This window comes from Gigantopelta aegis, chromosome 9 (assembly GCF_016097555.1).
Source record: "Gigantopelta aegis isolate Gae_Host chromosome 9, Gae_host_genome, whole genome shotgun sequence".
In the NCBI taxonomy this organism is placed as follows: Eukaryota; Metazoa; Mollusca; class Gastropoda; order Neomphalida; family Peltospiridae; genus Gigantopelta; species Gigantopelta aegis.
In genome coordinates, this window is record NC_054707.1 from 47348042 (window position 1) to 47375361 (window position 27320).

Genomic DNA, 27320 nt, shown 5'->3' on the forward strand with positions numbered 1-27320 from the left:
GACGGAGTTGGCCAACTCGTCGATCTCTCAACTTCTACGACTGTCCAGTTACTAGTCTGAGCACTCTTCCAACTCGAGTCTCGTCGTATACAACGTCGGTGACCGATTAGTTTTTAACCCATCGCAAGTCGGGAGTTGGGAAAATTACAACGCAACCATCTAGTTAGCCAGCTTCTCCGTGACAGTTGATTGTATGACTCTAGCATTAGAACTGATGTTTGCTGTAGAACCTTCCAGCTTGCGTTTCATGTACCATTATTTCAAAATTGAGTCCAATCTGGAAATGTCATAAGATTGATCACAAAACATACGCAAAGATATTATCCAGATTTATCTGCCAGAGCAAATGCACGAGGTTGTAAAAACGCCAATGAAGCTAATAGGAATAAAGTGCAATATTATGGGAATCCTGGAAAAATCGCAGACTGTATCAAAGAAGCACTCTATCATTTTCTGTCACAACAAAGAGGGATTAGAAATTATTGTGTGGAAAGAGCGATATAATATCGACAGCAGTCACCAACAGCATCATGAAATGCAGCTTTGTGAATATCGCATCGTGGAGGAATTCACCAAACGGTTGAATCATACCGACATTCGTTCTGTCAGTAACACAGTGAACGAGTCAAAACGATTCAACAACAGACAGTGATGGGCTCAACATTGATAAATGTGATGTCAGTGTTGTATTTAGCAGGGAGTGAGCAGTGTCAAACGAAAGAGGGTCATTTTTTAAGATTAAAAATGCCCTTTTTTGTCTAGCTACAAAACATCCTATACTACTCTGAGTTTTTTCCTTTGTTTTTTTATCACTGATCCCTAGACATTTTAGGCAAGATACCGTCCTGAAAAATAATTATGTTGCTCCAGTCATCGTCCTTATATAAGTATTGGATTAATAATTTATTTAGCAAAATTGTTGATGTGTTTACCCATTTTATTATTTGACTGTGGGGTTCATAGTTTAAGATATATTTTATAAATAATTTATATGCAAATAGGTTGAAAACGTTTTGAGGATACTTTAATTATCAGCTTCAGTTTATAATAACTGGTCATCAAAATGACAAAACAAAGAATATCATCGTCTTGTAGCATTTTATTCATCAACAAAAGTGACTGTAAATGTTAAAAAAAACATCCTGAGTTTTCTGCATTGTAAGATGTGTTCGACTAATAAAAGTTTGTAACGACTAGTATTACAAGTTAAATATATTTTCCTGTTTAGAATATTAGAATCTGTATATTCAATGTGTTTCTGGTCGTCCTAATATTTGTAAGTAACCCAAACTGGATTTGGTATCTCACTAATTTCGTACATACGAAATGTATGTATGTATGTAATGTATGTATGTATGTATGTATGTATGTATGTATGTATGTATGTATGTATGTATGTATGTATGTATGTATGTATGTATGTATGTATATATATATATATATATATATATATATGTATGTATATATAAAATATGTAATTACAGTCGTTAACAAGTGTCTGTTGGTCGGCATCATCTTAACAATCGCCAAAAACACAGGATACTTCCTTTAATGATACCCTGTAACAGTCATCTGAAGTACAAAATTCATCACCACATAATAAATATATAAATTATAATATGTACAAACATATATTAAAAATAACATATTTCAGCATTAAAAATATTCATAAGAAAAAAAACCTGAATCTGAATTTGAAATACCTTTATGACTGGTAATTTGAGCGTAATATACAGATTCAAAATATCAAAGGTCACAATTTATCACAATATGTAATCATGACATTATGACTTATAGCACCTGATTAGTTGAAGAGTTAATAACTTGAATATCTTCAATTAAAAGAATGGTCAGTCTATGTTTATAGACTTTAGTTAGTTAGCAGACTGGTAGACAGCATGCTGTTGATGTCAAAGTCTGGTAGGCTTTGCTGCACACTTGCTTTAGAATTTGCATATTGTAACTGTAACAAATGGTGATGGTAATTATTAACTTCCTTGCAAGCTCAAGTACTTTGCCATTCCAGATATGTGGATGGTTATAATCATTTTCTAAGTCAAGATAACTTTGTAACAAAAACACAGCATATGTTTTTACCACCAGGTAGGCAAAGATTCCCATTCTAATACAACAATAGACTTATGTTTAACATTAAATACCTTTACAGTGATCCTTTTTCCAGTTAGATGATAACAAATAATTTACATATTAATCACTAATACATACATTACAGTTAGAAACTGTCAGCACTTACATATTTAACCACAACATTGTGGAAAAGAGAATTAGGAAAACATTCTGTGTTTTCATTATAGAGTTATCTCTGATTATAACTGTCTCAAGTCTGTCTAGCTCTCGAATGGCAGGGCACTCAGGCTACTTCCATGCATGCCTATATATTCAATTGAAGTTTATCTACTCGGTCCTGCACCAGTGCTTAAAAACCTTTTAATGTCTGGATTTTATGAAAGTTTTATAAGCAAATATAATTCAACTGTTTGTCCAAGATAGTATTCGTCTTCTAGAGGAAACCTGCCAATATCACTCATGTCACCAATTGCTTATAAAACATTTAATGTTCTGACTAGATAGAATAAAGTCTGAAATGCTGCATGTTATTTGTGTGGCACTGATAGGACTTCCTAGTATCTAGACTCTGCTAAAGCCCAAGTCCAAACTTTATAAATGTTATAAGTATAGGACCTGGAGGTTTGGCAATATCTGCATGTACATTATTTTACACTCACTTATCCAAGCATTAATTGAGATCAGTTTTGTTTTATCTGAACATCAAAATCATTATATTCTAGCTTGTATTTCTATGAAGACAAACCTTAAATAATGTTTTGACATTCATGGTGGTTAGTACCATTAACTTCCCTACAAGAGAATCACCATTTTTGTTCTGCATAGCCATAGCTCCCACAAATGACATATTTCCCAGTGTTAAAAACTTTAGAATGCCCCGTGCAGACTGCACTCTATGCAAGGTAGTGTTTTGGGCAGATCTAGACATGGTTTAGTTAGATATGTTCATGAGATTTTATGGCCAAGTTCTAGAAAAATACAGATTTTCCTCTAACATTAAAGCTGAGAAATGTATTATTGCAGGGAAATTAAAAGTTGTACAATATTCCTCTCTTAAAGCTGAGAAACGTATTATTGCAGGGACATTAAAAGTTGTACACTATTCCTCTCTTAAAGCTGAGAAACGTATTATTGCAGGGACATTAAAAGTTTTACACTACTGCTCTGTTAAAGCTGAGAACTGTATGATTGTGGAGACACTGAGAGTTGCACACTATTGCTCTGTTAAAGCTGCACACTATTCCAGCCAGTGGATGTGGCCAAGGAATCTCCATCAGACATGTCTTCTATCTCTCTGAAAGTGGTATGTGGTGTCCCACATCTGAGAAGTGTCCTCTCTCGAGCACTGCCTCAAGGCCACAAACTCATTGTCCACTCCAGTCACACACAGGTCTGTGCCATTCAGCTGGATGTGATTCTCCTACAAAAGAAATAATTAAAACATAATGCTTAACTGTTCAGTTCATTCTGCAACAAGGAATGAAAGAAAAGGAGATATATGTTTGTTGTGCATCATACATATAACCTAGAGCTATTAGGTGTTTGACATAGAAGACCGACTTGGCCATCAGCATGGTTTTTTAGAAGACTGTTAATTTTTATCTCACTCCTTATAATGTAAAATTGTGGACACCTGGATTGATTGTTCAGGCCACTGAGTTAATGGTTAGTTGATGGTGAGAGAAACGTTGGGTGTTTGCTGTAGTGTCCTTACATTTGCCCACTGAGCTGTTAAAACTTGCCATGGGTGAGAACCAGTACCAGGATGTGAATCCAGTACCAACCAGCCTGGTAATGGATGGACCACTACACCAGCAATATTGGTTCCTGCCAGTCTTAAGGTGGATAGATTAACTACTACACCACAGAGAACAATGCATGACTTTTTTAATAGCAGTACATACCATCAACAGCCATCTGTGGTGCTTGCAGGGTCCTAACGACAGTCCCTTATTGGGAGCTGTTACCAGGCAATGTGAACCATGGTGGAAATGACCATCATGGCTAATGTAAGAAAGCTGCAAAAGAAAATAATATGATTAATATAACACCATATTACATTATTAGTTACCATAAACAGAATAATTCAATAAAACCATACAAAATGACATTATATATATATATATATATGGCTAAAACTGGACATCCAATAGCTGATGAGTAATTAAACAATGTGTTATTAAAGAATACAAACTAACTTTATTGCTGAAACTCAGGATAGTTTAATATTTACAACACAGGACAAGTTTATCATATACTACAAAATGTGTACATGTGTGCATATCTAATATACAGGTGCCATATTTTACACTATTACCGTAATCTGGGTAAATTACCTTCTGACTCTGATAAATGGCAGGTTAACAAACAAAATGTTATAGAAAACACCATTGGCTGGTGACAGTGATGATATTAATTTGTTTATTTATGTATAGTCAACTGCAGTTCAAATAAAGCCCAGGTTCTGCATAGAACAGAATTTAATGGTTTAGTGTGAGGGGGCTATATGTTTTGCTAATATTACCAATTAGATGCAAAAGATGTAATTACATACAAGCACTTCCCAACAGACAGAAGAGCACATACGGCCCAAAGGATAATGTTCAATACATGGGAGTCCAGAACCATGATTCACTAGGGTGTCTTCCAACATACCAATAGTAAAATAGAATCTTAGTCATACACTGTGGACTGTCTAAACTGGCATCTGAACTATCCAGATTTCTGTGTAAACTGGCACAATTACAGTCCTATTCAGTGACAATAGCTTGGTAGAAGTATGTTTAATCTAGCACTGTGTATACGGACACATACGGCCAGCTCCCCATAAATCCTATTCACAATTTAGAATGAGGCCACTCTATTTAGTTTGTACCTGTTTGAAAATTTAAAAACTGAGACCCAAAATGCAATCTAAGTATATCAATTATTACATATAGTACCTGATTGATGGAGTCACCAAGACAAGCTGACAGCTCCAAGTCTGTCTGTTTGGCTGACTTCTTACTTAATGTGAGACAAGTCAAGGAGGCCCTGTTCCGGAACTCTCCAAACACAACCGCGCTGGAAGGTGGAACGACCAGCTCTGGAATGACGTTATCAAGGTACCACTGGAATGGTCGGCAGTGAAGGGTCTTCCTGAGATGATGACGGGAGGTCAGGTTTCCTAGAGATACAGATCGTGGAAAATCCTGGAAATATTGTAGCAGTGTAGGGTTAATCATTGGTAGCACAGACCTTCAAGTGAAAAAATATTGAAGAAAAAGATTAATTGCTCTTCTAACTTAGATAAAAGGGAGCCATTTAAGATATTACCAAATGAATACCATATAAATCCACATGCTACGGGCAGTTAAAAATTAGTTTCCTTGAACTAGTCTCAGGTGAGTGATGGAGAGTGATAATTCCCTTTGAATGACAAAATCTGCTATGAAACTAAATTAGACATCAAAATATCTATCTAAATGTAGATAAGATAAACTGGATAATGTTCAGCTCAATATTTGAGTGATTTAAAAGACAAATGTTACTGTTTGTGTGGCAAAATTAAGTCAGTTTTATTATTAACAGGTCAAAACAATAAAAGATTTAAAATATATTTTACTTAATTTGATACAAATTTTAATTTGATACAAATTTTAATTTAAAAATTGTTGGCTATGCATACAGCTGATATACTGTTACCATAATGCTTTTTATGTGCTTTCTTTAAGCAAACTATAATTTTTTCTTTTTTTTTAAATACTACTTCACACTTTATTTCATGATAAATATTATTGTGCATCCAATTGCTTTCCATCAGCCAAGAAAGTAAGCAATGTAAAGTACATGTATACACAAGAAGAAACAGTCATTTAGAAAAAGAAATGTAACAAATCTTAAAAACTGACCACAGCTGAGAAAAATGTCTCTTTGTACTGATCCATCCAAACTTCGGCCACCCGTCCAAGATTTCGTAGAAGAGTTGTCTGCCCATCACCAGGAAACTTGTACGGAAGAAGGTTACGGAAGACGTGACCGACGCGAGAACAAGGCAGGATCTCCATAGAGCCACCACACATCCACGCCTGTCAGAGAGATGGAAAATACTCACATGTTACTGGCTATCTTAATCTGTACGACAAAACCGTAAAACACAATCAGGGCCATATCTTTGTACAATGCAGAGTCAAATGGGCACTTGGCAAAACAGTGGTTGATTCCATGAATCTCTATCTAACACAGGAAGCTTTTTAATGTTGAATATTAAATTACTTTAGCTTTCCAATATTAAATTTACTTTTGGTTTCATCATAATGAACTTCAGAAAGACTAAAGAATTTAGTTGTGGTAGGTCAGGTGTGAGAGGTCATTGGACAGATCTCTTACTGGATTTACTAACATTTTCCCAACCAGTGCTCCACAGAAGAAGATCACAAAATAGAATATGAGGAAAGATGCAAACAATGACCACATAAATCAGAACATCACATTTCAAAAGGTTTCTATGTTTATCAAAGGACATTGTCAACTGCTTGATGCAAAACACAAGTTCAACATCATCATTTTAATGTATTATATAACAAGAGAACTTCCACACAATAATGACTAAAGTAATAATTAATTAGAATGGCTTAGTGTTTGTTTTACCCGAAATGACAGTTCGAGGTTTTCGCCGCCCCATATCTCCATATTATCATCATAGGATCCCAAGGAGAAGAAGAAATTTTTATACACAGCAAAGAGACCACCGCTAATGACAGGGGATCTGAAACAGAAGACATGAGTGAAGATAAACAGACAAATTGTAATTTAACAAACATTTACTTTGTCCATAACCACTACAAGTGTACATACATGTATTTAGAAATCTGCTATATACTGTGTATGCATTTCCAGACAAACAACAGAATGAAAAAAATAATCCAGATTAATTTCATTCTTCAAAGTCAAAACTTAAAAAAAACTTTTAAAGTATAGGAATGAAATGATATCAAATCAATATAAAAAGTTAAAAGTTAAATTAAAACACAGATTAAAGAACTGTGTTAAAATATCAATATTACAGAGAAGCAAAATTAGTTTTTAGAACATTAAAGTATTAAAATTCAATGTGTTATATAACACAGAGTTGAGACAAAATTCAATCACAGATCCATGTGAGTTGCCAAAAACAATCTTTGTCTGCCAATGTTTAACAAGAATGGTTGTCATAAAAGGTGTCCTCTGTGAACAGATTTCAGTGTAGGCCTCCTTACTTAATAGGGTCAGCTGACGACGTTCTGTGTTGTACCACATGTGGTGGGATTCCCTTCCACACAAACTCCAGCCTCCACGTGAACGCTCCGTGCAAGTTATCCGGAGCAGGGACATACTCAAAGCTATCAGCCTTTATTGCATCAATGTAGGGACTTGCAATCTGTAATGACAAAACAAACCACACATCATACTGTTGGCCTATTCAGGGGTTTTATGCATGACCTGTGAAAACCAAGTCTTTTAATAACCTATTGTTCAAGATTCTGACCATCGCAAATTTCCAATGCATGGATCTGACATGTGACTGACAAATTAGATTGATACTTCGGTGTGATTCTCTTGACATTCACCAAATTTCTATATTTAGACTCAGAAATCCCAAGCATTTTCTTAAAAACTAAATAAAACAAAAATAATAATAATTTTTAAAAATCGTACATTATTTCCCCCCAAAAAGTGAAAATCCAGAAAAATGTTGGTAAACCTCCACCAAGATGGCAGAAGATCTTTGGCAAGTCCATGAATAAATGATCAGATATACTTATTCCATCTAGACAACCCATGCAATCAAGTAAATGTCCACAGCAAAAACATCCCCAAACCACTGAAAAAACCTGAATATAGATCAAGGCAAAAAGGTGTCGTGTAGAATTAAAACCTCCACAGCAATCTCCATGGCACTGCTGATTGTCATGGGTAATTGCAGGGGTTATCTAGATCTTGAACAGACAAAAGATAAACAATTTATATCATACAACAGAATTTAGCCTGCCAGGGTAAACTCTGTTGTATGATAAAAACTATTTACCTTTTCTTACACCTTTAATAGCTCTACAAGCACTTCATCACAGGAGGCTCATGACTATTAATGAACAAGTGAAAAACAAATGTCACTGAAGCTCAATTCTCTGTTTAAAGGAATTAACTGAGCACAATGCAATCCAGAGTCTGTCCCTTAATGAAATCCATATAAAATGACATCAAGAAGCATTATAATGCTATCTAAATATATCGAATTTGAAGATTGTTAAACTCAAGAGTAAAAAAAGATATGAGAATTTGAAAAATACAATGTTTATTTAAAAATTCTCTGGGGAATATTTCTGTTATGTAATTGATTTTGTTTTAGCTGTTTTAGTTTCAGTAATAAGCAGACAAAGTTGCATATAAGCAGCTGATGGCATCAGATAAAAGCAAAAAAGCATGAGTTTACTAAAACTAGTTTTGTTTGTGTCTAGCATTAGTAAAAAATATTATAAAATAGGAAGGTAGGATTACAACTTTAATGATGAATTCCATTAAGTAAGCATTCTGCAGTTCAACATTCTAACCTTCAAAGAATAAAGAAAAAAAAAAAAAAAAAAAAAAACAACATTAAAAAAAACAAAATATTACCTTGTATCACCATGGGAGGCTATGTTTTCAGTTAAGTAATCTTTAAAAAGAAGAGTAATCACACACAAAAAACAAGAACCCAGATCTTGTGATGTTGTCATTGGCAACATGATGGAAAAGCATGCCTCTGGCATTTCAATCCTTCAGACATGTCACAGATGTTTTGATTGGCTGAAAACACAACCTAGGAAGTAATCTACTTTATTAGAGAAAAACTTTCTTACCATCTGTCAAGTTAAACGTTTAGGTAAACACAGAGCCAACATCTGTCTTAGTGAGGAACTCTGTGAAAACTACACTTAACAGACTGTCACACACACATACACATACATGCATGCACACACACACGCACACACACACACACACACACATACACATACACGCATGCACATACACACAAATACACATACACATGCACACACACACACACTGCACACACACACAAATACACATGCACACACACACACAATGCACACACACACATACACACACAAATACACATGCACGCACACACACAATGCACACACACACACAAATACACATACACATGCACGCACGCACACACACAAAGTTCCCCCACACACACAATGTACAAACACACACACACACACACGCACACACACACACACAATGCACACACACATGCACACACACTCATGTACACACACACACATACATGCACACACATACACATGCACACACATACACATACACATACATACATACATACATACATACATACATACATACATACATACATCCATACATACATTGTAGATTGTAGACCCCATGCATATGGTTGAGTTAAAGAACTTCCTTTTTATGGAAGCTTCGATAGCTCAGAGCGTATTGTGGTTAGTCTTGCAATTTGCGGGCGATTCGGTGCCACAGGTTCAAGTCCCAGCAACGGCATGGGACAATTTGTGAGGCCAGAAAGGATTTAATTATCCCCTGCGCCAGTGTGTTAATATCTATGTATGTAACAGTCAACCTCGACATACATACAATATATAGATATTCATACATCAATACATAAATACATATAGACACACACATACAAAACACACACAATCACACACATATACATCCATGTGCACAACACAAGAAACCTCTTAAGGAACAAATGTTTAGTGTTAGGTAAATTTTCAAGTCTATAGTATTTTCCTTATTGTCTCCCTTTCATAAAGTGTCAGACTGTAAAATTCAATCATACACAGTCACGCAGATTTAATGGTGTAATCGTGTCAGTCTTTAGACTGGTAGGTACTGGGTTCACATCCCAGTACCAGCTCCAACACAGAGTTTAAATGGCTCATTGGGAAGGTGTTGGGTCAGTAACTATTTCAAAAATAAATTCTCTCATTAAAGTTAAACAAGTCATTAAAGCTGTAGTCCTACCTTGCTAGACACAAACAAAACTAGTTTTAGTAAACTCATTCCTGAGTTTGCTGCACTGTAAGATGTTTCCTACTAATAACATAATTCTAAAAAACTTACATATTAAATATATTTTCTTGTTCAGAATATCAGTGTCTGTATATTCAATGTGTTTCTGGTCCTCTTAATATTTGTAAGAAGCCCAAACTGGATTTTGTCTTCAAATAATTTCGTACATATGAAAAAACAATATTTTAGGAAATAAAATGAAATTTAACCTAGTACAAATATTAGAACGATCGGAAACACATTTAATATACAGCCACTAATATTTTATGCAGAATTTTTTTTTATATGTAATTACAATTGTTAAAAAGTCTCTGTTAGTCAATAACATCTTTAAAATTGCAGAAAAGTCAGAAATGTTCCTTTAAGAACCAACAATTAACTTCGGATGTGAAAAAACAACCCAGATAGCAAAGGTATGTGCCCAGGACAGTGAGTTTGAACCTCAGTTGGAAATAACTATAAAAAGTACACCCCATGTGGTGCAGTATTGGCACATGGACCAATTGTTTACTAAGTCTCCAGATCAAACTTGTAGCCACAGAGAGTTTACTTTTGATATCACACATGATATGTTTCATTAATTATCCTTCTTTCATTCCTTACGTAATGAACTAACAATATATATATATATATATGTATATCATGTATTTAACCCCTACAATTATATACATATTTGTATGTTCTGAAACAATATGTATGTATTTTGTACCGGCTCTATTTGGGTGTTTTGTACAATAAATATTGATTGATTAATTGACTGACTGACTGACTGACTAATTGATTGATAACAAAAGACAAACATTGCTGAAAAACAAACTATTTTATTTGATTGTTTAATAACAAACTTTGACAAAAGATTTGTTTTCATATACCCAATAATATATCAAATATATTTCAGGGTTGTACCTACTAAATTATTTTATTAAACAGTGTCATTTATGTTTTAGTTTGAGAAGACCCTATATTATCTCTCTGGATTTGTTTCCCTTCTACTTATTTCACATTGGATGTAGAACGGAGACCATGGGGGCTGTGCCTACATGTATACTAAACATAAGCTTGACCAAAAAAATAAGTTTTTTTCTCATCCATATTATAGATTTCTCTGTGGAAACTATCTGACAATTCTTACTGTTCAACCAGTAGCAGCAGGGCCGTAATGGGTGGTTCTGTGACACACTATACCGGCTGATTCAGTGAATGCCTCAGCCCAGGGCCAATATCTGGCCAGCTAACAAGCATTCACTGTGGGTTTGACAGGGCCAATCAGACAATTATGTACAAGTGGCATCATGTTAACCAGATTTCCACACCTCCACCACTCTGTCAGGCCTAATTGGACGCCAGGGAGCCCAGACTAAAAACTGACTGCACAAACTGCCAATTCCATGGTCCTTATATACAGACCAACTTTCAGGCTTGAGGCCAGGCTGGGCTGGGCTGGACCAACTTCGATGACCATAATTATGTAAGGAAAGAATTTTGACAATGGAAAGCATTACATGTATGTGAGACCAGGGTTCCAAGGACAAGAATGTTAGTATGATTGTCGAACCCTTTTACGTTTTCATTGAAAGTAAAATTGAATATAAGAAATTTAGATACTGTTACTGTAAATCACAAAATTATAATTTAGTGAAATCCAAATACACATGTAAGTGACAGATTAGTGACATAAAACTTTAGTGGAATTGGCACATCAATTTTATTTTACGAAAGCTTAAGTTGTAGGATTGGCTGAAAGAATACTCTTGATATATTTGCACATTATCACGTAACTATTGTTGTGTACCGGCCTCGGTGGCGTCATGGTTAGGCCATCGATCTACAGGCTGGTAGGTACTGGGTTCGGATCCCAGTCGAGGCATGGGATTTTTAATCCAGATACCGACTCCAAACCCTGAGTGAGTGCTCCGCAAGGCTCAGTGAGTAGATGTAAACCACTTGCACCGGCCATTGATCCATAAGTGGTTCAACAAAGGCCATGGTTTGTGCTATCCTGCCTGTGGGAAGCGCAAATAAAAGATCCCTTGCTGCTAATCGGAAAGAGTAGCCTATGTAGTGGTGACAGCGGGTTTTCTCTCAAAATCTGTGGTCCTTAACCATATGTCTGACGCAATATAACCGTAAATAAAATGTGTTGAGTACGTCGTTAAATAAAACATTTCTTTTTTTTCTATTGTTGTGTGTTCTGTTAATCACCAACAAACAATCACACATAAGATTTTCAAACAGTCTATCATATGTCTCTTTAAATATTTTGGCGGTAGGACATAGCTCAGTGGTACAGCGCCCGCTTGCTGCGTGGTCGGTCTGGGATCGATCCCACTCTGTTGGCCCATTGGGCTATTTCTCATTTCAGACAGTGTACCACGACTGGTATATCAAAGGCCGTGGTATGTGCTATCCTGTCTGTGGGATGGTGCATATAAAAGACCCCTTGCTGCTAATCGAAAAGAGTAGCCCATGAAGTGGTGACAACGGGTTTCCTCTCAATATCTGTGTGGTCCTTAACCATATGTCCGACACCATATAACCGTAAATAACATTTTGCATTATGAAATATTAGCATTTTGTGTAACTATGCTAAATCCACTAATATTGAATGTTCACTACCATTTCCTGATTTACAGTACATGGCTGTCAGCCAGTGCACCACGATTAGTATATCAAAGGCAGTGGTATGTGTTATCCTGTCTAATGGACGGTGCATATAAAAGATCCCTTCCTGCTAATCGAAAAGAGTAGCCCATGAAGTGGCGACAGCAGGTTTCCTCCCTCAATATCTGTGTGGTCCTTAACCATATGTCCGATGCCATATACTGGTAACCATAAATAAAATGTGTTGAGTGCATCATTAAATAAACCATTTCTTTCCTTCATTCCAAATTATTTCTAACTGCATCCATTGTCAGGGTAAGCTGCTAGGCACAAGATGCAAACTATATGTATAATTTTGGGGGAATATACCTGATGTAAAACTACGTTCCAGGGGTAGGCTTTTGAGGGTCGAAACCCTTCATTGCTCAATAAAATTTAATTTTTCTCCAAGTATTTTCCAAGGAAGCATGACTCGACCACTCAATAAACTTCAGTCACCATAGTTTAGACCCCCTGCTAAAGTTTCTGCACTCTCCTGTCCATTCGAGAAAATATCGACATTAATTTGCAACATGATTGTTTGATGATTATTTTTTGTCAAATGTAACTAAACGTGATGGTGGTCTGGGCATGGCCCTCCCGGTACTTTGTGGCCACTTGGCAAGTCATCCATGATTGCACTACTGGAGCTGCATCTAAGTGTTCTTCTGTGACTCACCATCTATACATATTTGATGACCGTCTGACAATCAGTCACCATAATGAATGACACTGGTGCAGTAACACATAATTACAAACTCCCTCTGGACTCCGCACAGGTGCAAATGTGAGTTTGTCAAGTGATGGAATTTGATGAGACAGGCTCGATTCCGCTGAATGCAACTGCAATGGTGATAAACTGTATTAACTGACAGAGTGTGTCCACAAGCGAAGGCTCTCCTCCCACTGGCCGATCAATATCATTACCACCAGACTAATCAAAACTGGCCACCAGTCTTGTCACCAGAATGCATTAGTGACAATTACAATTGGTTCTAATAAATTTGTTTCCTGCATGCATGATGTTCTTTGGTTTGTTACTTAAGTTCTTTATTAGACTTAATTTCTGACTCGCAGGTAGGCACTGAACATACTGATAGTTAACTGAGATCTGTATAAAGCATGTAGTTAATTGTTACTATATAAAAATGTGAAAATTATATATCCGAGGCAAGAATTATCACCTTGGCAATCTGTTCACCTTATGGGTCTGTGTGGGTCCAACATGACACACTGCTTTGACACTTGGTCTGGAATGTGTTTTGACACATGGTGAGTATAGAGTATATTTTAACATTTAGTCTAGAGAGTGTGTTTTGAGACTTGGTCTAAATAGTGTTTTGGCACATGGTCTAAAGAGAATGTTTTAACATTTGGTCTAGAGAGTGTCTTTTGACAAATGGTCTAGAGACTGTTTTGAGACTTGGTCTAAAGCATGTGCTTTGACAAGTGGTCTAGATAGTATAGAGTGTGTTTTGACATTTGATCTAGAGAGTGTGTTTTGAGACTTGGTCTAAATAGTGTTTTGGCACATGGTCTAAAGAGAATGTTTTAACATTTGGTCTAGAGAGTGTCTTTTGACAAATGGTCTAGAGACTGTTTTGAGACTTGGTCTAAAGCATGTGCTTTGACAAGTGGTCTAGATAGTATAGAGTGTGTTTTGACATTTGATCTAGAGAGTGTGTTTTGAGACTTGGTCTAAATAGTGTTTTGGCACATGGTCTAAAGAGAATGTTTTAACATTTGGTCTAGAGAGTGTCTTTTGACAAATGGTCTAGAGACTGTTTTCAGACTTGGTCTAAAGCATGTGCTTTGACAAGTGGTCTAGATAGTATAGAGTGTGTTTTGACATTTGATCTAGAGAGTGTGTTTTGAGACTAGGTCTAGAGAGAATGTTTTGACATTTGATCTAGAGAGTGTGTTTTGACAAATGGTCTTGAGACTTGATCTAAAGAATGTGTTTTGACAAATGGTTTAGTGAATGTGTTTTGACAAATGGTCTAGTGAATGTATTTTGGCAAATGGTCTACAGAATGTGTTTTGACACATAGTCTAGTGAATGTGTTTTGACAAACAGTCTAGAGAGTGTTTTGATACATAGTCTAGTGAATGTGTTTTGACAAATGGTCTAGAAAGTATTTTGACATTTGGTCTATAATAATGTGTTTAGACACTTGTTCTATAATAATGTGTTTAGACACTTGGTCTAGAGAGCATTTTGACACTTGGTCTAGAGAGTGTATTTTGACGAATGGTCTACAGTACAGTGTGTTCTGAAGAAATCCTAAAACCACCATGTGACTATTCTATATTATCAACAGTGTCACTGGATCTTTTGTATGCACTTTTGAAAAACAGAAAAGTACATATCACTGCCTTTGACATAAAAAACAAGAAACAGCAGTTGGAATGATGAAAACAGGTCTTTCCTTTGAAAAAGAACTGATATTATGTCAATTATTACTTATAAATCTACAATGAACAAATGATGGGGAATTTTTAAAACATTATTTCATTACTTATATTTTGACATGGAATCTTGCATTTTTACCTTTTTCTTGTCGTTGAACACTGCCTGCAGCAGAGGTTCCAACCAGTGAGTATTACACTCACAGTGTGAGTCGAGGAACACAAGAACAGAGCCAGTCGCTTGCGATGCACCTGGAAAATAAAGAAATTTAAAAATGTTTTTTTTGTTTAATGATCCCATTACAGCACATTGATTTATTAGTTGCCAGCTATTGGACGTCTAACATTTGGTCATGGTGACATGTCAGAGAAAAATCCTTTACATTTTTCCGTTAGCAGCAAGGAAATGTTTTTATATGCACTTTCCCACAGAAAAGACAACACATACCAATGCCTTCGATATATTGGTTGTACGGCACTGATTGGGATGGAAAAAATTCAATCAGAGAATGGGTCCACTAAAGGGATTTGATCCTTCAACCCAAGCACCTCAGGCCAAAAACCTTGCCAACTGGGCTAGATCCCATTCGTTACTAAAGAAGATTAATTTATTGTACATTGTAAACCTCATAAATGGGGGGAGAGGGCAAATGGAGCAGTTTAAAATTGCTTTTTACCTATCTTAATTTTCTTTTACTGCCCCTTGTCCCCACACCCTAGACACTACCATATGCCTCTGTCATACCCATATTTCGACCTGTATGTAACGGTTTCTTTCTGGACTTCATATAATGAATTGCAAATGTTTTCATGAAACTAATATTCTCTCCCGAGTGAAATCTGTTCCCTCCAAATAAAAAATTAACTTTCCTATTCCATTATATAATACTGTTTGAGTTAGTGACATTATTAATATTATTGACTCAACAAATTTGTTTATTCTCAGAACATTAATAACATAAAAAAAGAAGCAAACAGTAAAATGTTTGCGGTATTGCATGTAATTACCCAGCCCCTATGGAGTCAGAGTCAGTCGACAGGTCGTAAATCAATCATAAACAAGTGAAATCAATTGTTTTATGGGAATGCGCTGTGTAAAAGCCAGCTGTAAAATCTTGATCAGTTGTTTAGCAAATATGATGTGGTTGTTGTGGCGAGTGAAAACACAACACAGCTGTCATTGTTCTCAACATTAATCACTTTTATTAGCAGAAAATAAAAATGCTACAGTTTTATAGTCAATACAAAATGAATATATCTTTTAGCTTGAATTTTTGTTATTATATAATTACAAACTGCATGTTATCAACATTAATAACTTTTATCAGCAGGAAATAAAAATGCTACAGTTTTATAGTCAATACAAAATGAATATACCTTTTATTTTTTTTATTTTTTTTTATTATATAATTACAAACTTTTAAAGAAACTGAAGAAAACCTTTGATAAACCTTAAAAAATTCTGTCATTATGTCAAATGGGACGACATTATGTAAAACAGGCCATAAAAAGGATGTATGGAACAGATTTATGTGTATTTTTAACTAAATAAATTGTGTTATTTGTAATTATAAGAATAGTTTGTGATTTTTTGTCAATTTATTGATGTATACCATTAACAGTCACAAATTTAGGATAAAAATCGCATTGCAACTAGACTATGCAATTTTTTTTAAACTTGTAACTGTTATACATTGTTAAATTTACAATTTTTTTTTACAAACAATACTTACCTAAATAAATTTAATGAAAAACACAATTTATACTACACACAGTTCAATAAATTTTACTCCTCTTTCCCAGGATTGGCTGTACCACTCGCCAACTTTGCTAAATTGCAATTTTAGAAACAATATGCAAATTTTATTTTAATTTGGTGAAATAATTGCATGTAATGATTGATAGTTTGCTAAAAAATAACTCAGTCTTTATGAAATGTCTTATAGATAATGTATCAAAATGTTCTATAAACCCAGAGCTAGTCCAGCTTTCCAGACAGTCTGACACAAAGGTCATGAGGTGGGACCTAGCCTGCTTTCCAGACAGTCTGACACAAAGGTCATGAGGTGGGATCTAACCCTGCTTTCCAGACAGTCTGACACAAAGGTCACGAGGTGGGATCTAACCCTGCTTTCCAGACAGTCTGACACAAAGGTCATGAGGTGGGATCTAACCCTGCTTTCCAGACAGTCTGACACAAAGGTCATGAGGTGGGATCTAACCCTGCTTTCCAGACAGTCTGACACAAAGGTCATGAGGTGGGATCTAACCCTGCTTTCCAGACAGTCTGACACAATGGTCATGAGGTGAGATCTAGTCCTGCTTTCCAGACAGTCTGACACAATGGTCATGAGGTGGATGGGACAGTCTGGTCAGCCCAGACAGTTTGGTCCAGAGCTTTCCAGACAGTCTGACACATTGGTCATGAGGTGGGATCTAGTCCTGCTCTCCAGACAGTCTGACACATTGGTCATGAGGTGGGAACTGGTCCTGCTCTCCAGACAGTCTGACACATTGGTCATGAGGTGGGATCTGGTCCTGCTCTCCAGACAGTCTGACACATTGTCACGAGGTGGGATCTAGCCCTGCTTTCCAGACAGTCTGACACAATGGTCATGAGGTGGGATCTAGCCCTGCTTTCCAGACAGTCTGACACAATGGTCATGAGGTGGGATCTAGCCCAGCTTTCCAGACAGTCTGACACAATGGTCACGAGGTGGGATCTGGCCCAGCTTTCCAGACAGTCTGACACAATGGTCACGAGGTGGGATCTGGCCCAGCTTTCCAGACAGTCTGACACAATGGTCATGAGGTGGGATCTAGTCCTGCTTTCCAGACAGTCTGACACAATGGTCATGAGGTGGGATCTAGCCCTGCTTTCCAGACAGTCTGACACAATGGTCATGAGGTGAGATCTAGCCCTGCTTTCCAGACAGTCTGACACAATGGTCATGAGGTGGGATCTAACCCTGCTTTCCAGACAGTCTGACACATTGGTCATGAGGTGAGATCTAGCCCAGCTTTCCAGACAGTCTGACACATTGTCACGAGGTGGGATCTAGCCCTGCTTTCCAGACAGTCTGACACAATGGTCATGAGGTGAGATCTAGCCCTGCTTTCCAGACAGTCTGACACAATGGTCATGAGGTGGGATCTAACCCAGCTTTCCAGACAGTCTGACACAATGGTCATGAGGTGGGATCTAACCCTGCTTTCCAGACAGTCTGACACATTGGTCATGAGGTGAGATCTAGCCCAGCTTTCCAGACAGTCTGACACAATGGTCATGAGGTGGGATCTAGCCCTGCTTTCCAGACAGTCTGACACAATGGTCATGAGGTGGGATCTAGCCCAGCTTTCCAGACAGTCTGACACAATGGTCACGAGGTGGGATCTAGCCCTGCTTTCCAGACAGTCTGACACATTGGTCACGAGGTGGGAACTGGTCCTGCTCTCCAGACAGTCTGACACAATGGTCATGAGGTGGGATCTAACCCTGCTTTCCACACAGTCTGACACAATGGTCATGAGGTGGGATCTAACCCTGCTTTTCAGACAGTCTGACACAATGGTCATGAGGTGGGATCTCTAGCTGGAGCCTCAAGTATCAAATCCCCTCTGTTGATCCATTCTCTGATTGGAGTTTTTCTTATTGTAAGGAAGGAAATGTTTTATTTAACCACACAGATACTGAGAGACGAAACCCACTGTTGCCACTTCATGGGCTATTCTTTTATATGCACCATCCCAGACAGGATAGTACATACCACAGCCTTCATTACACCAGTTGTGGGTTCACCGGTTTTTCTTGTTGTAATCAGTGCCCTACAACTGGTACAGTCAAATCCACTTAATTGCATATTGGTTTATAGCATAAATTGGTTATTTGCATAGTATTCTGCTGCACAGAACCACAGAATGTATATCAAAGGCTGTTTTGTCTGTGGGATGGTGCATATAACAGATACCTTGCTATTAATGAAAAAATGTAGTATGTTTCCTGTAAGATTATAGGTCAGAATTACCAAATGTTTGACATCTAATAGCCAATGATTAATAAATCAATGTGCACCAGTAATGTTGTTAAACAAACTTTAACTTTAACTCATAATTTACATAGATGTCAAAGATGCATGTGGACTTTCATAACTTAAAGTAAGTATAAATCATAAATCAATGTGCTCAATACATTTATGTCATAAAATAAAAGAAACTTTTAACTTGAAAGATGTTGACAACCAAGGTGTGTCTGGGTGTACAAAGAAGTTTCATAACAGTTCAAATACAACACAGCCTACAGATGTTCCACAACCTGCCACACACAACCTGCTGTGCACACAACCTGCCGCACACACAACCTGCCACACACACAACCTGCTGTGCACACAACCTGCCGCACACACAACCTGCTGTGCACACAACCTGCCGCACACACAACCTGCTGTGCACACAACCTTCCGTGCTCACAAAACCTGCCATACACACAACCTGCCACAAACACAACCTGCAGCACACACAACCTGCCATACACACACTGCCGCACAGATAACCTGCCATGCACACAACCTGACACACACACACAACCTGCCATACACACACTGCCGCACAGATAACCTGCCATGCACACAACCTGACACACACACAACCTGCCATACACACACTGCCGCACAGATAACCTGCCATGCACACAACCTGACACACACACAACCTGCCATACACACACTGCCGCACAGATAACCTGCCATGCACACAACCTGCCATGCACACAACCTGACATACACACTGCCGCACAGATAACCTGCCTGCACACAACCTGACACACACACAACCTGCCATACACACACTGCCGCACAGATAACCTGCCATGCACACAACCTGCCATGCACACAACCTGACACACACAGAACCTGACACACACACAACCTGCCATGCACATAACCTGACACACACACAACCTGCCATGCACACAACCTGACACACACAGACTGCCAAACAGATAACCTGCCATGCACACAACCTGACACACACACACAACCTGCCGTGCACACAACCTGACACACACACAACCTGTCGTGCACACAACCTGACACACACACAACCTGCCATGCACACAACCTGACACACACATAACCTGCCGTGCACACAACCTGACACACACACAACCTGTCGTGCACACAACCTGACACACACACAACCTGCCGTGCACACAACCTGACACACACACACAACCTGCCCTGCACACAACCTGACACACACACAACCTGTCGTGCACACAACCTGACACACACACAACCTGCCGTGCACACAACCTGACACACACACAACCTGTCGTGCACACAACCTGACACACACACACAACCTGCCGTGCACACAACCTGACACACACACACAACCTGCCGTGCACACAACCTGACAACAAGATAACCTGCCTCACACACAACCTACCACACACACACTGCCGCAGATAACCTGCCGTGCACACAACCTGACAAACACACACACACACACAGACACACACACACACACACACACACACACACACGACCTGAGCACTTGTGTTTGTTAAGCTGCGCCAGTGAAATAACCTAATGACGGGAAGTAATCTGGGAGATGAGGTCCCCGTCGATGACTCAACTATTGTCATTCACAAATTGTCATGCAAAAACTGTTCTAATGCAAATAATGGAGTTTAATTCAATTTCAATGAGACATCTTCATAATCAATAGAACAAAAATACAACATGTCAAATCTATACAGGGTTCGGCCATTATTAAAGGTTTTTCACATGCAGTGAAATAAAGAAACATGATTCATAGAGAAAAACTTCACAGAAATATTACTTGAAATATTATGGTTTTTTGTTTACATGTAATACCAGACTGACTGATTTTCTGAGATTAAAACAAATGTGTGAACTTGATAATTATTACATGTACAATGATACTGCCAAATATCATATACTCTCTCTCCCTCCCTCCTCACTCTCACACTCTCTCTCTCTCTCTCTCTCTCTCTCTCTTCTCTCCACCCTCCCTCCCTCCCTCCCTCTCTCTCTCTCTCTCTCTCTCTCTCTCTCTCTCTCTCTCTCTCTCTCTCTTTCTCTCCACCCTCCCCCTCCTCTCCCTCTCTCCCTCTCCCTCTCTCTCTCTCTCTCTCTCTCTCTCTCTCTCTCTCTCTCCATCTCCACATATACATATTAACACAAAACATACAATAACCATAATATGCACAAACAAAGAACATTATGAATTTATTCTAAACATCTGTAGACTGTAAAAATACACACATTTTCATAAATAATGCATAAACGTTAATTGTTATCAACACTCGCCCAAAATCTATGGAGGATTCTTAAAACAGTTTTGTTTTGTTGTGTTTGTCTGGGGAGGTTTTGGTGTGTTTTTTAACTTCTTTTTTTTATATTTGGGGGAAGGAAGGAGAGTATTAACACTATTTTAATGCATATTAACTTTGTTCACTGCTGCTAATATTTAAATTGCCCACTTCACACCAATTACTAAATGAATGTTCCTCCCCCAGGAATATTTTCTGGTTACCGACAACGACGTAAGGGTTAATGGCTGCATTGCGCAATCAGTTACAGTAATTTCATTTGGACCCAATCTCAAACATGAGCAATAAAAGTAAATTAACTCCATCAGTAAATTTTGGAAGAAATTCAAGAAAATTAAATAATGCCAAATTGGATCAGCTATGTAACACATGTACAGCTGTGATGACCGGACATGTCAATTAAAAATTAATCTGTTTCAGTGTAGCCAGAGGCAGCTCAAGAAGAAAATCTAAGGATCCTGCATTTATTCCGCTAAACAAAACTGACATGCAAGCACACACACATACGTAGATTTTTCATATAATAAAAATTAAAAAATTAAAAAGCTTTAGATCTTGCTGAAAACTCCTCTTAAAAAATTAACTTTTTAAAACTAAATTTTAAAAATCAATACAAAGGCCCTCTATTAGTCTCCTTGCTTGCTGGGTCTGAGTTCACCATCCCCTGGCCATACACATTCTCCTCTTCCCATTTCATCAACCAATACTCTGCCCTTGTTATATTAAAACGTCAGTGGTATAATTAACAAGTTCTCTAAATCTAAAGTTGTCATTAAGTTTAAATTCCTCTCAGTAAAACAGAAAGTTCAAGTTTATCTGATACTATAGTTTCAGAATGAGTGAGTGAGTGAGCAGTGTGATTGAGTGATTGAATGAATCAATGAATGAGTGAGTGAGTGAGCAGTGTGATTGAGTGATTGAATGAATCAATGAATGTTTAAACGGACATACCCTAGTTTTTAAACACTAATGCATATTTTTGACTATTATAACTGTTTTTGATAACTTAAATCATACTTTACTTAGATTTTATTGTTTAGATTATCAACTTCCATACATTCAAAGTTTTTTTTGTCATCCTGGTGTTTTTACTATCACAAAATGAATTTCTTGTATTTTTAAAAATGCACATGCATCTGAGAAGTAACAGTTATGGAGTAGAGTTTATTTTATTTTTAGAGGGTATTTCACCATTTCAAAGTCACAGACTCATGTTGTACACAATTTTAACTTTATCCAAATGTGTCAGAGGTTTGTAGATTAACTACACTTAGTCTTAATTTTCATGGGTTGAAACTAGGGTAAATCCCTTTAACAAACCCAGCACAAAAATTCATTGGCTACATTCTAGTTTCAGTATATTAACAATAAACACATATACTTTTCTTTTTCCTGAAATACATGCCATTTGTTTCAGAAACACACTATAACTTTAAATAAAATTACTTTTTACAAATATATTAAGTCGAGGGACTGAAATTAATCTAAAATCTTTAAAACCTCCAACTTGAGAGAGAGAGAGAGAGAGAGAGAGAGAGAGAGAGAGAGAGAGAGAGAGAGAGAGAGAGAGAGAGAGAGAGAGAGAGAGAGAGGAAAAACCCATTCCACACAAAATAATCCAACCCTCAATCTTTTATTGACATTTTTTCCCCCTTCTTTATCGGGTGATGGTGGGGGACAAAGGACGTGACAAGGCTACAAACTGATTTCTGTGAGATGAAAGCTGACAAGTCCATCATTAAGCACTATAACACGATTAACAAAATAATCCTTCATCCCCCGGCCTCATCACCCAGCACGAGTGACGGCCACACCGAGAAACCATGCTGAGAACTTATTGACGCGTTAATTGATTGAAACGCTTTGATCAGAACATCCCAAATCAATAGAAAATTAGATACAGCATTGGTAATGAGGATGCGGAAAAGAAATAAATTGGCCGCGGGCGAATTGTTAATTACAGAGAAGTACGTGATGAGTCAGACACTCACCGAAGAGTCGTGCTCGTACAAGCCCCTCGCGTCGCGATGTCCGCACCAACTTCACCTTTGGCCAGAGTCGAAGAGCATCTTCAAACGACCGGTCTACAGCACCTGGAACATAATGGAGAAATACTGTAATCCTTCGGAAAGGTTAAACAAGGTTATACAGTTTCAAGTGATTTATTGGATATGAGGAATATGAATACATGTATTTTAAAGAACTGATAAAAAAAATATACTACATTGCATGTAGTTTCTTTGACAGTATAGTTTCTAATATTAAAGCATACTGTGGAATTATTTCTTTAAAAAATAAGGTATTCTTGTTTTTGGATAAAAAGTTAAAAGTTTGTTTTGTTTAACAACACCACTAGAGCACACTGACTTATTAATCATCAGCTACTGAATGTCAGGCATATGGTAATGCTGACATATAGTATTAGAGAGAAAACCAACTACATATTCCCCATTAGTAGCAAGGTATCTTTTATATGCCCCATCCCACAGCCTTTGATATACCAGTCGTGGTGCACTGACTAAAACGAGAAATAGCCTGATGATCCCACTGACAGAGATCAATCCTAGATGACTGCACACCAGGGGAGTGCTTTACAAATGGGCCATGTCCCTGCCCTGTTTTTGGATAAAGTTTAGAACATTTAATGTAGGTATTTTGCAAGATTCTTTGTAGCAATAAAAGAAAGAAAGAAATGTTTTATTTAACGACGCACTCAACACATTTTATTTATGGTTATATGATGTCAGATATATGGTTAAGGACCACACCGATTTTGAGAGGAAACCCGCTGTCGCCACTACATGGGCTACTCTTTCCGATTAGCAGCAAGGGATCTTTTATTTGCACTTCCCACAGGCAGGATAGTACAAACCATGGCCTTTGTTGAACCAGTTATGGATCACTGGTCGGTGCAAGTGGTTTACACCTACCCATTGAGCCTTGCAGAGCACTCACTCAGGGTTTGGAGTCGGTATCTGGATTAAAAATCCCATGCCTCGACTGGGATCCAAACCCAGTACCTACCAGCCTGTAGGCCGATGGCCTAACCACGATGCCACCGAGGCCGGTCTTGCAGCAATAAGAAAAAAAAATAGGAAGTAGGAATAACACTTTTTGCTTATTATTGTGAATACAAAGTACTTGCATACAGAAAAATAAATTGAAACTGTTTAGCTCATACATGTAGTTCATAGGTTTATTATAAAGTTAACCGTAAAAGCTTTTTGAGGTGCATGTCGCTAAACAAATACCTGGTATTCATTTCTGATTCCATTCCCTAACTGACTGGAATAAATGTTAACCATTTTACCTTATTAGAAGTTGGGGCGGGATGTAGCCCAGTGGTACAGTGCTTGCTCGATGCGCGGTCAGTCTGGGATCGATCCCCGTTGGTGGGCCCATTGGGCTATTTCTCGTTCCAGCCAGTACACCACGACTGGTATATCAAAGGCCGTGGTATCATACTAGAACCCAAAGATATTAACTATGAAACTGACCAGTGTATGTCCAGCAGTGCATCTCTAGAACTGTTGTATTATTTATCAACCCTATATTATTAATTAGCATATTATTAATTTTCACATTTTGTTACGTTTTTGGGTCGTTAAATTTTTTTTCGGTTATGGTACATAAATTACTGCCTTCATAAACAATTATTCCCGCAGAAAGTGCCCTAATAATAAGTGAGCACCCTGCCCTCCTTAAATCTAGCTAGAACACTGGTATGTACTATCCTGTCTGTGGGATGGTGCATATAAAAGATCCCTTGCTGCTAACTGAAAAGAGTAGCAGGTTTCCTCCCTCAATATCTATGTGGTCCTTAACCATATGGCCGATGCCATATACTGGTAACCATAAATAAAATGTGTTGAGTGCGTCGTTAAATAAACCATTTCCTTTGGGTTTCCTCTCTCAATATCTGTGTGGTCCTTAACCATATGTCTGACACCATATAACCGTAAATAAAATGTGTTGAGTGCATCGTTAAATAAAACATTTCTTTCTTTTTTTATTAGAAGTTCTGAATAAATATGTAGCTAGCAACTTGGAGTTATTCCAGATAAAAAGACATCATTGGCTAAAACTAGTTTAGCAAAAAAAGAAAGAAAAAAAATCACACATCTATTTTTGAAATCAGTTGCTAATTTCTGTTACTAAGTCATTTTTCTTTCTTTAAAAAAATGACAAGTTACCCAGAGGTTCATGTACAATAACATCCTGTGAAACACAAGCAGGAAAAAATGTGCCAAACAGATGTGTTTTCACCACACACTTAAAGTCAGCTTTAGCTCATTTGGGGTTGGTTTTTCTGAATCTGTTATTTTGACAGAAAACCTCTCCAATTGGGAAAACATCATATGTAAAACATTAAGTGCAAGACTGTCATAATTATACTGTATTTGAATGATAACTTCTTCAACAACCAAAAAACCCACAAAACTTTCAAAGATTTCATTCATGAATAATGATTAACATGTGATCAACAAGAATAATTTGAAATGTGTTTTTATAATCTGTGACATATTGGTTTCTAATCATGAGTTATCTGTCTGAGGTTTGTATGCTGTTAATGATATAACTTGTTTTCATGCTGTTAGTAACTAGGTTCAAGCATACAATTTTGCTGCCTATATATAGGATATTAAACAAGTTTATGTTCCAAGTGAAATAATTTTCAACTGTCACAAGCTTTAGCAAGTGATAATAAAAAAATATTTCACGAGGGACATAAACATGATACAAAATGCAGTGAGTTCAGTATCCTTTTTATTCCCCATAATCAGTTTTGATTTATATCACTGAATTCATCTGGCTGATGTTCCTGTAAGGTTGTACTATGCCAATTGTACGATGTCATTGTGTGACGTCAAAGTGTTATGTCCCACTTGCCGTTCTAATGGGACACTACACTTTGTTTTTAACCATATTGGTAATAAAAGTTTGTTTTCTTTAATGACACCACTAGAGCACATTTGGTAATTCTGGCACGTAGTCATCAGAGGAAACCCGCTATATATTTACTAATGCACAGGGCTAGCTCTGCCACTCGCCAAATTCGCCAATTGCGAATTTCAGAAACAACTGGCGAGTTTTATTTTTATTTGGCGAAAACATTTCATGTAATAATTGGTATTCTGTTGAAAATTAACAGTGGATTTTGTTGAAAATTAACAGTGGATTTTGTTAAAAAATAACAGTGGATTTTGTTGAAAAATAACAGTGGATTTTGTTGAAAAATAACAGTGGATTTTGTTGAAAAATAACAGTGGATTTTGCATATTTAAAGATAATTTGGCGAAGTGTTTTGCTCACCCAGAGCTAGCCCTGAATGCAGCAAGGGATCTTTCGTATGTACTTTCCCACAGACAGAACAGCACATACCATGGCTGTTGACCAATTGTGGTGCACTGGTTGGAATGAGAAAAAAGCCAGTCAGTTGAATGGATCCACCGAGGTGGTTCGATCCTGTGACACAAGCACCTCAAGCGAGCACTCAACTGACTGAGCTAAATCCTGTCATATTGGTTAATAAATACATTGTCTGTTCAGAGTAGATATGATGATGAGTTGTTTGGTGTGAGAGAGAGGAAACTATCTGCCTTCTTGGTGGAATCGACCCGCCTCGGTGGCGTCGTGGTTAAGGCCATCAGTCTACAGGCTGGTAGGTACTGGGTTCGGATACCAGTCGAGGCATGGGATTTTTAATCCAGATACCGAATCCAAACCGAGTGAGTGCTCCACAATGCTC

General features: G+C 37.5%; 1 protein-coding gene across 1 annotated transcript in view; it reads right to left on the reverse strand.

The window, feature by feature from the left end:
* Window positions 1-1426: 1426 nt before the first annotated feature.
* The window catches only part of LOC121382345 (polypeptide N-acetylgalactosaminyltransferase 16-like), a 64170-nt gene continuing 38276 nt past the window's right edge, over window positions 1427-27320 (reverse strand). The window contains exons 4-11 of the mRNA XM_041511931.1: window positions 23563-23664; window positions 15359-15468; window positions 7326-7486; window positions 6718-6835; window positions 5979-6155; window positions 5031-5279; window positions 3993-4106; window positions 1427-3508 (exon numbers count right to left, since the gene is read on the reverse strand). Of these exons, the coding sequence (XP_041367865.1) occupies window positions 3362-3508; window positions 3993-4106; window positions 5031-5279; window positions 5979-6155; window positions 6718-6835; window positions 7326-7486; window positions 15359-15468; window positions 23563-23664 (1178 nt within the window). The 3' untranslated portion in view covers window positions 1427-3361. The remainder of the gene's footprint in view (window positions 3509-3992; window positions 4107-5030; window positions 5280-5978; window positions 6156-6717; window positions 6836-7325; window positions 7487-15358; window positions 15469-23562; window positions 23665-27320) is intronic.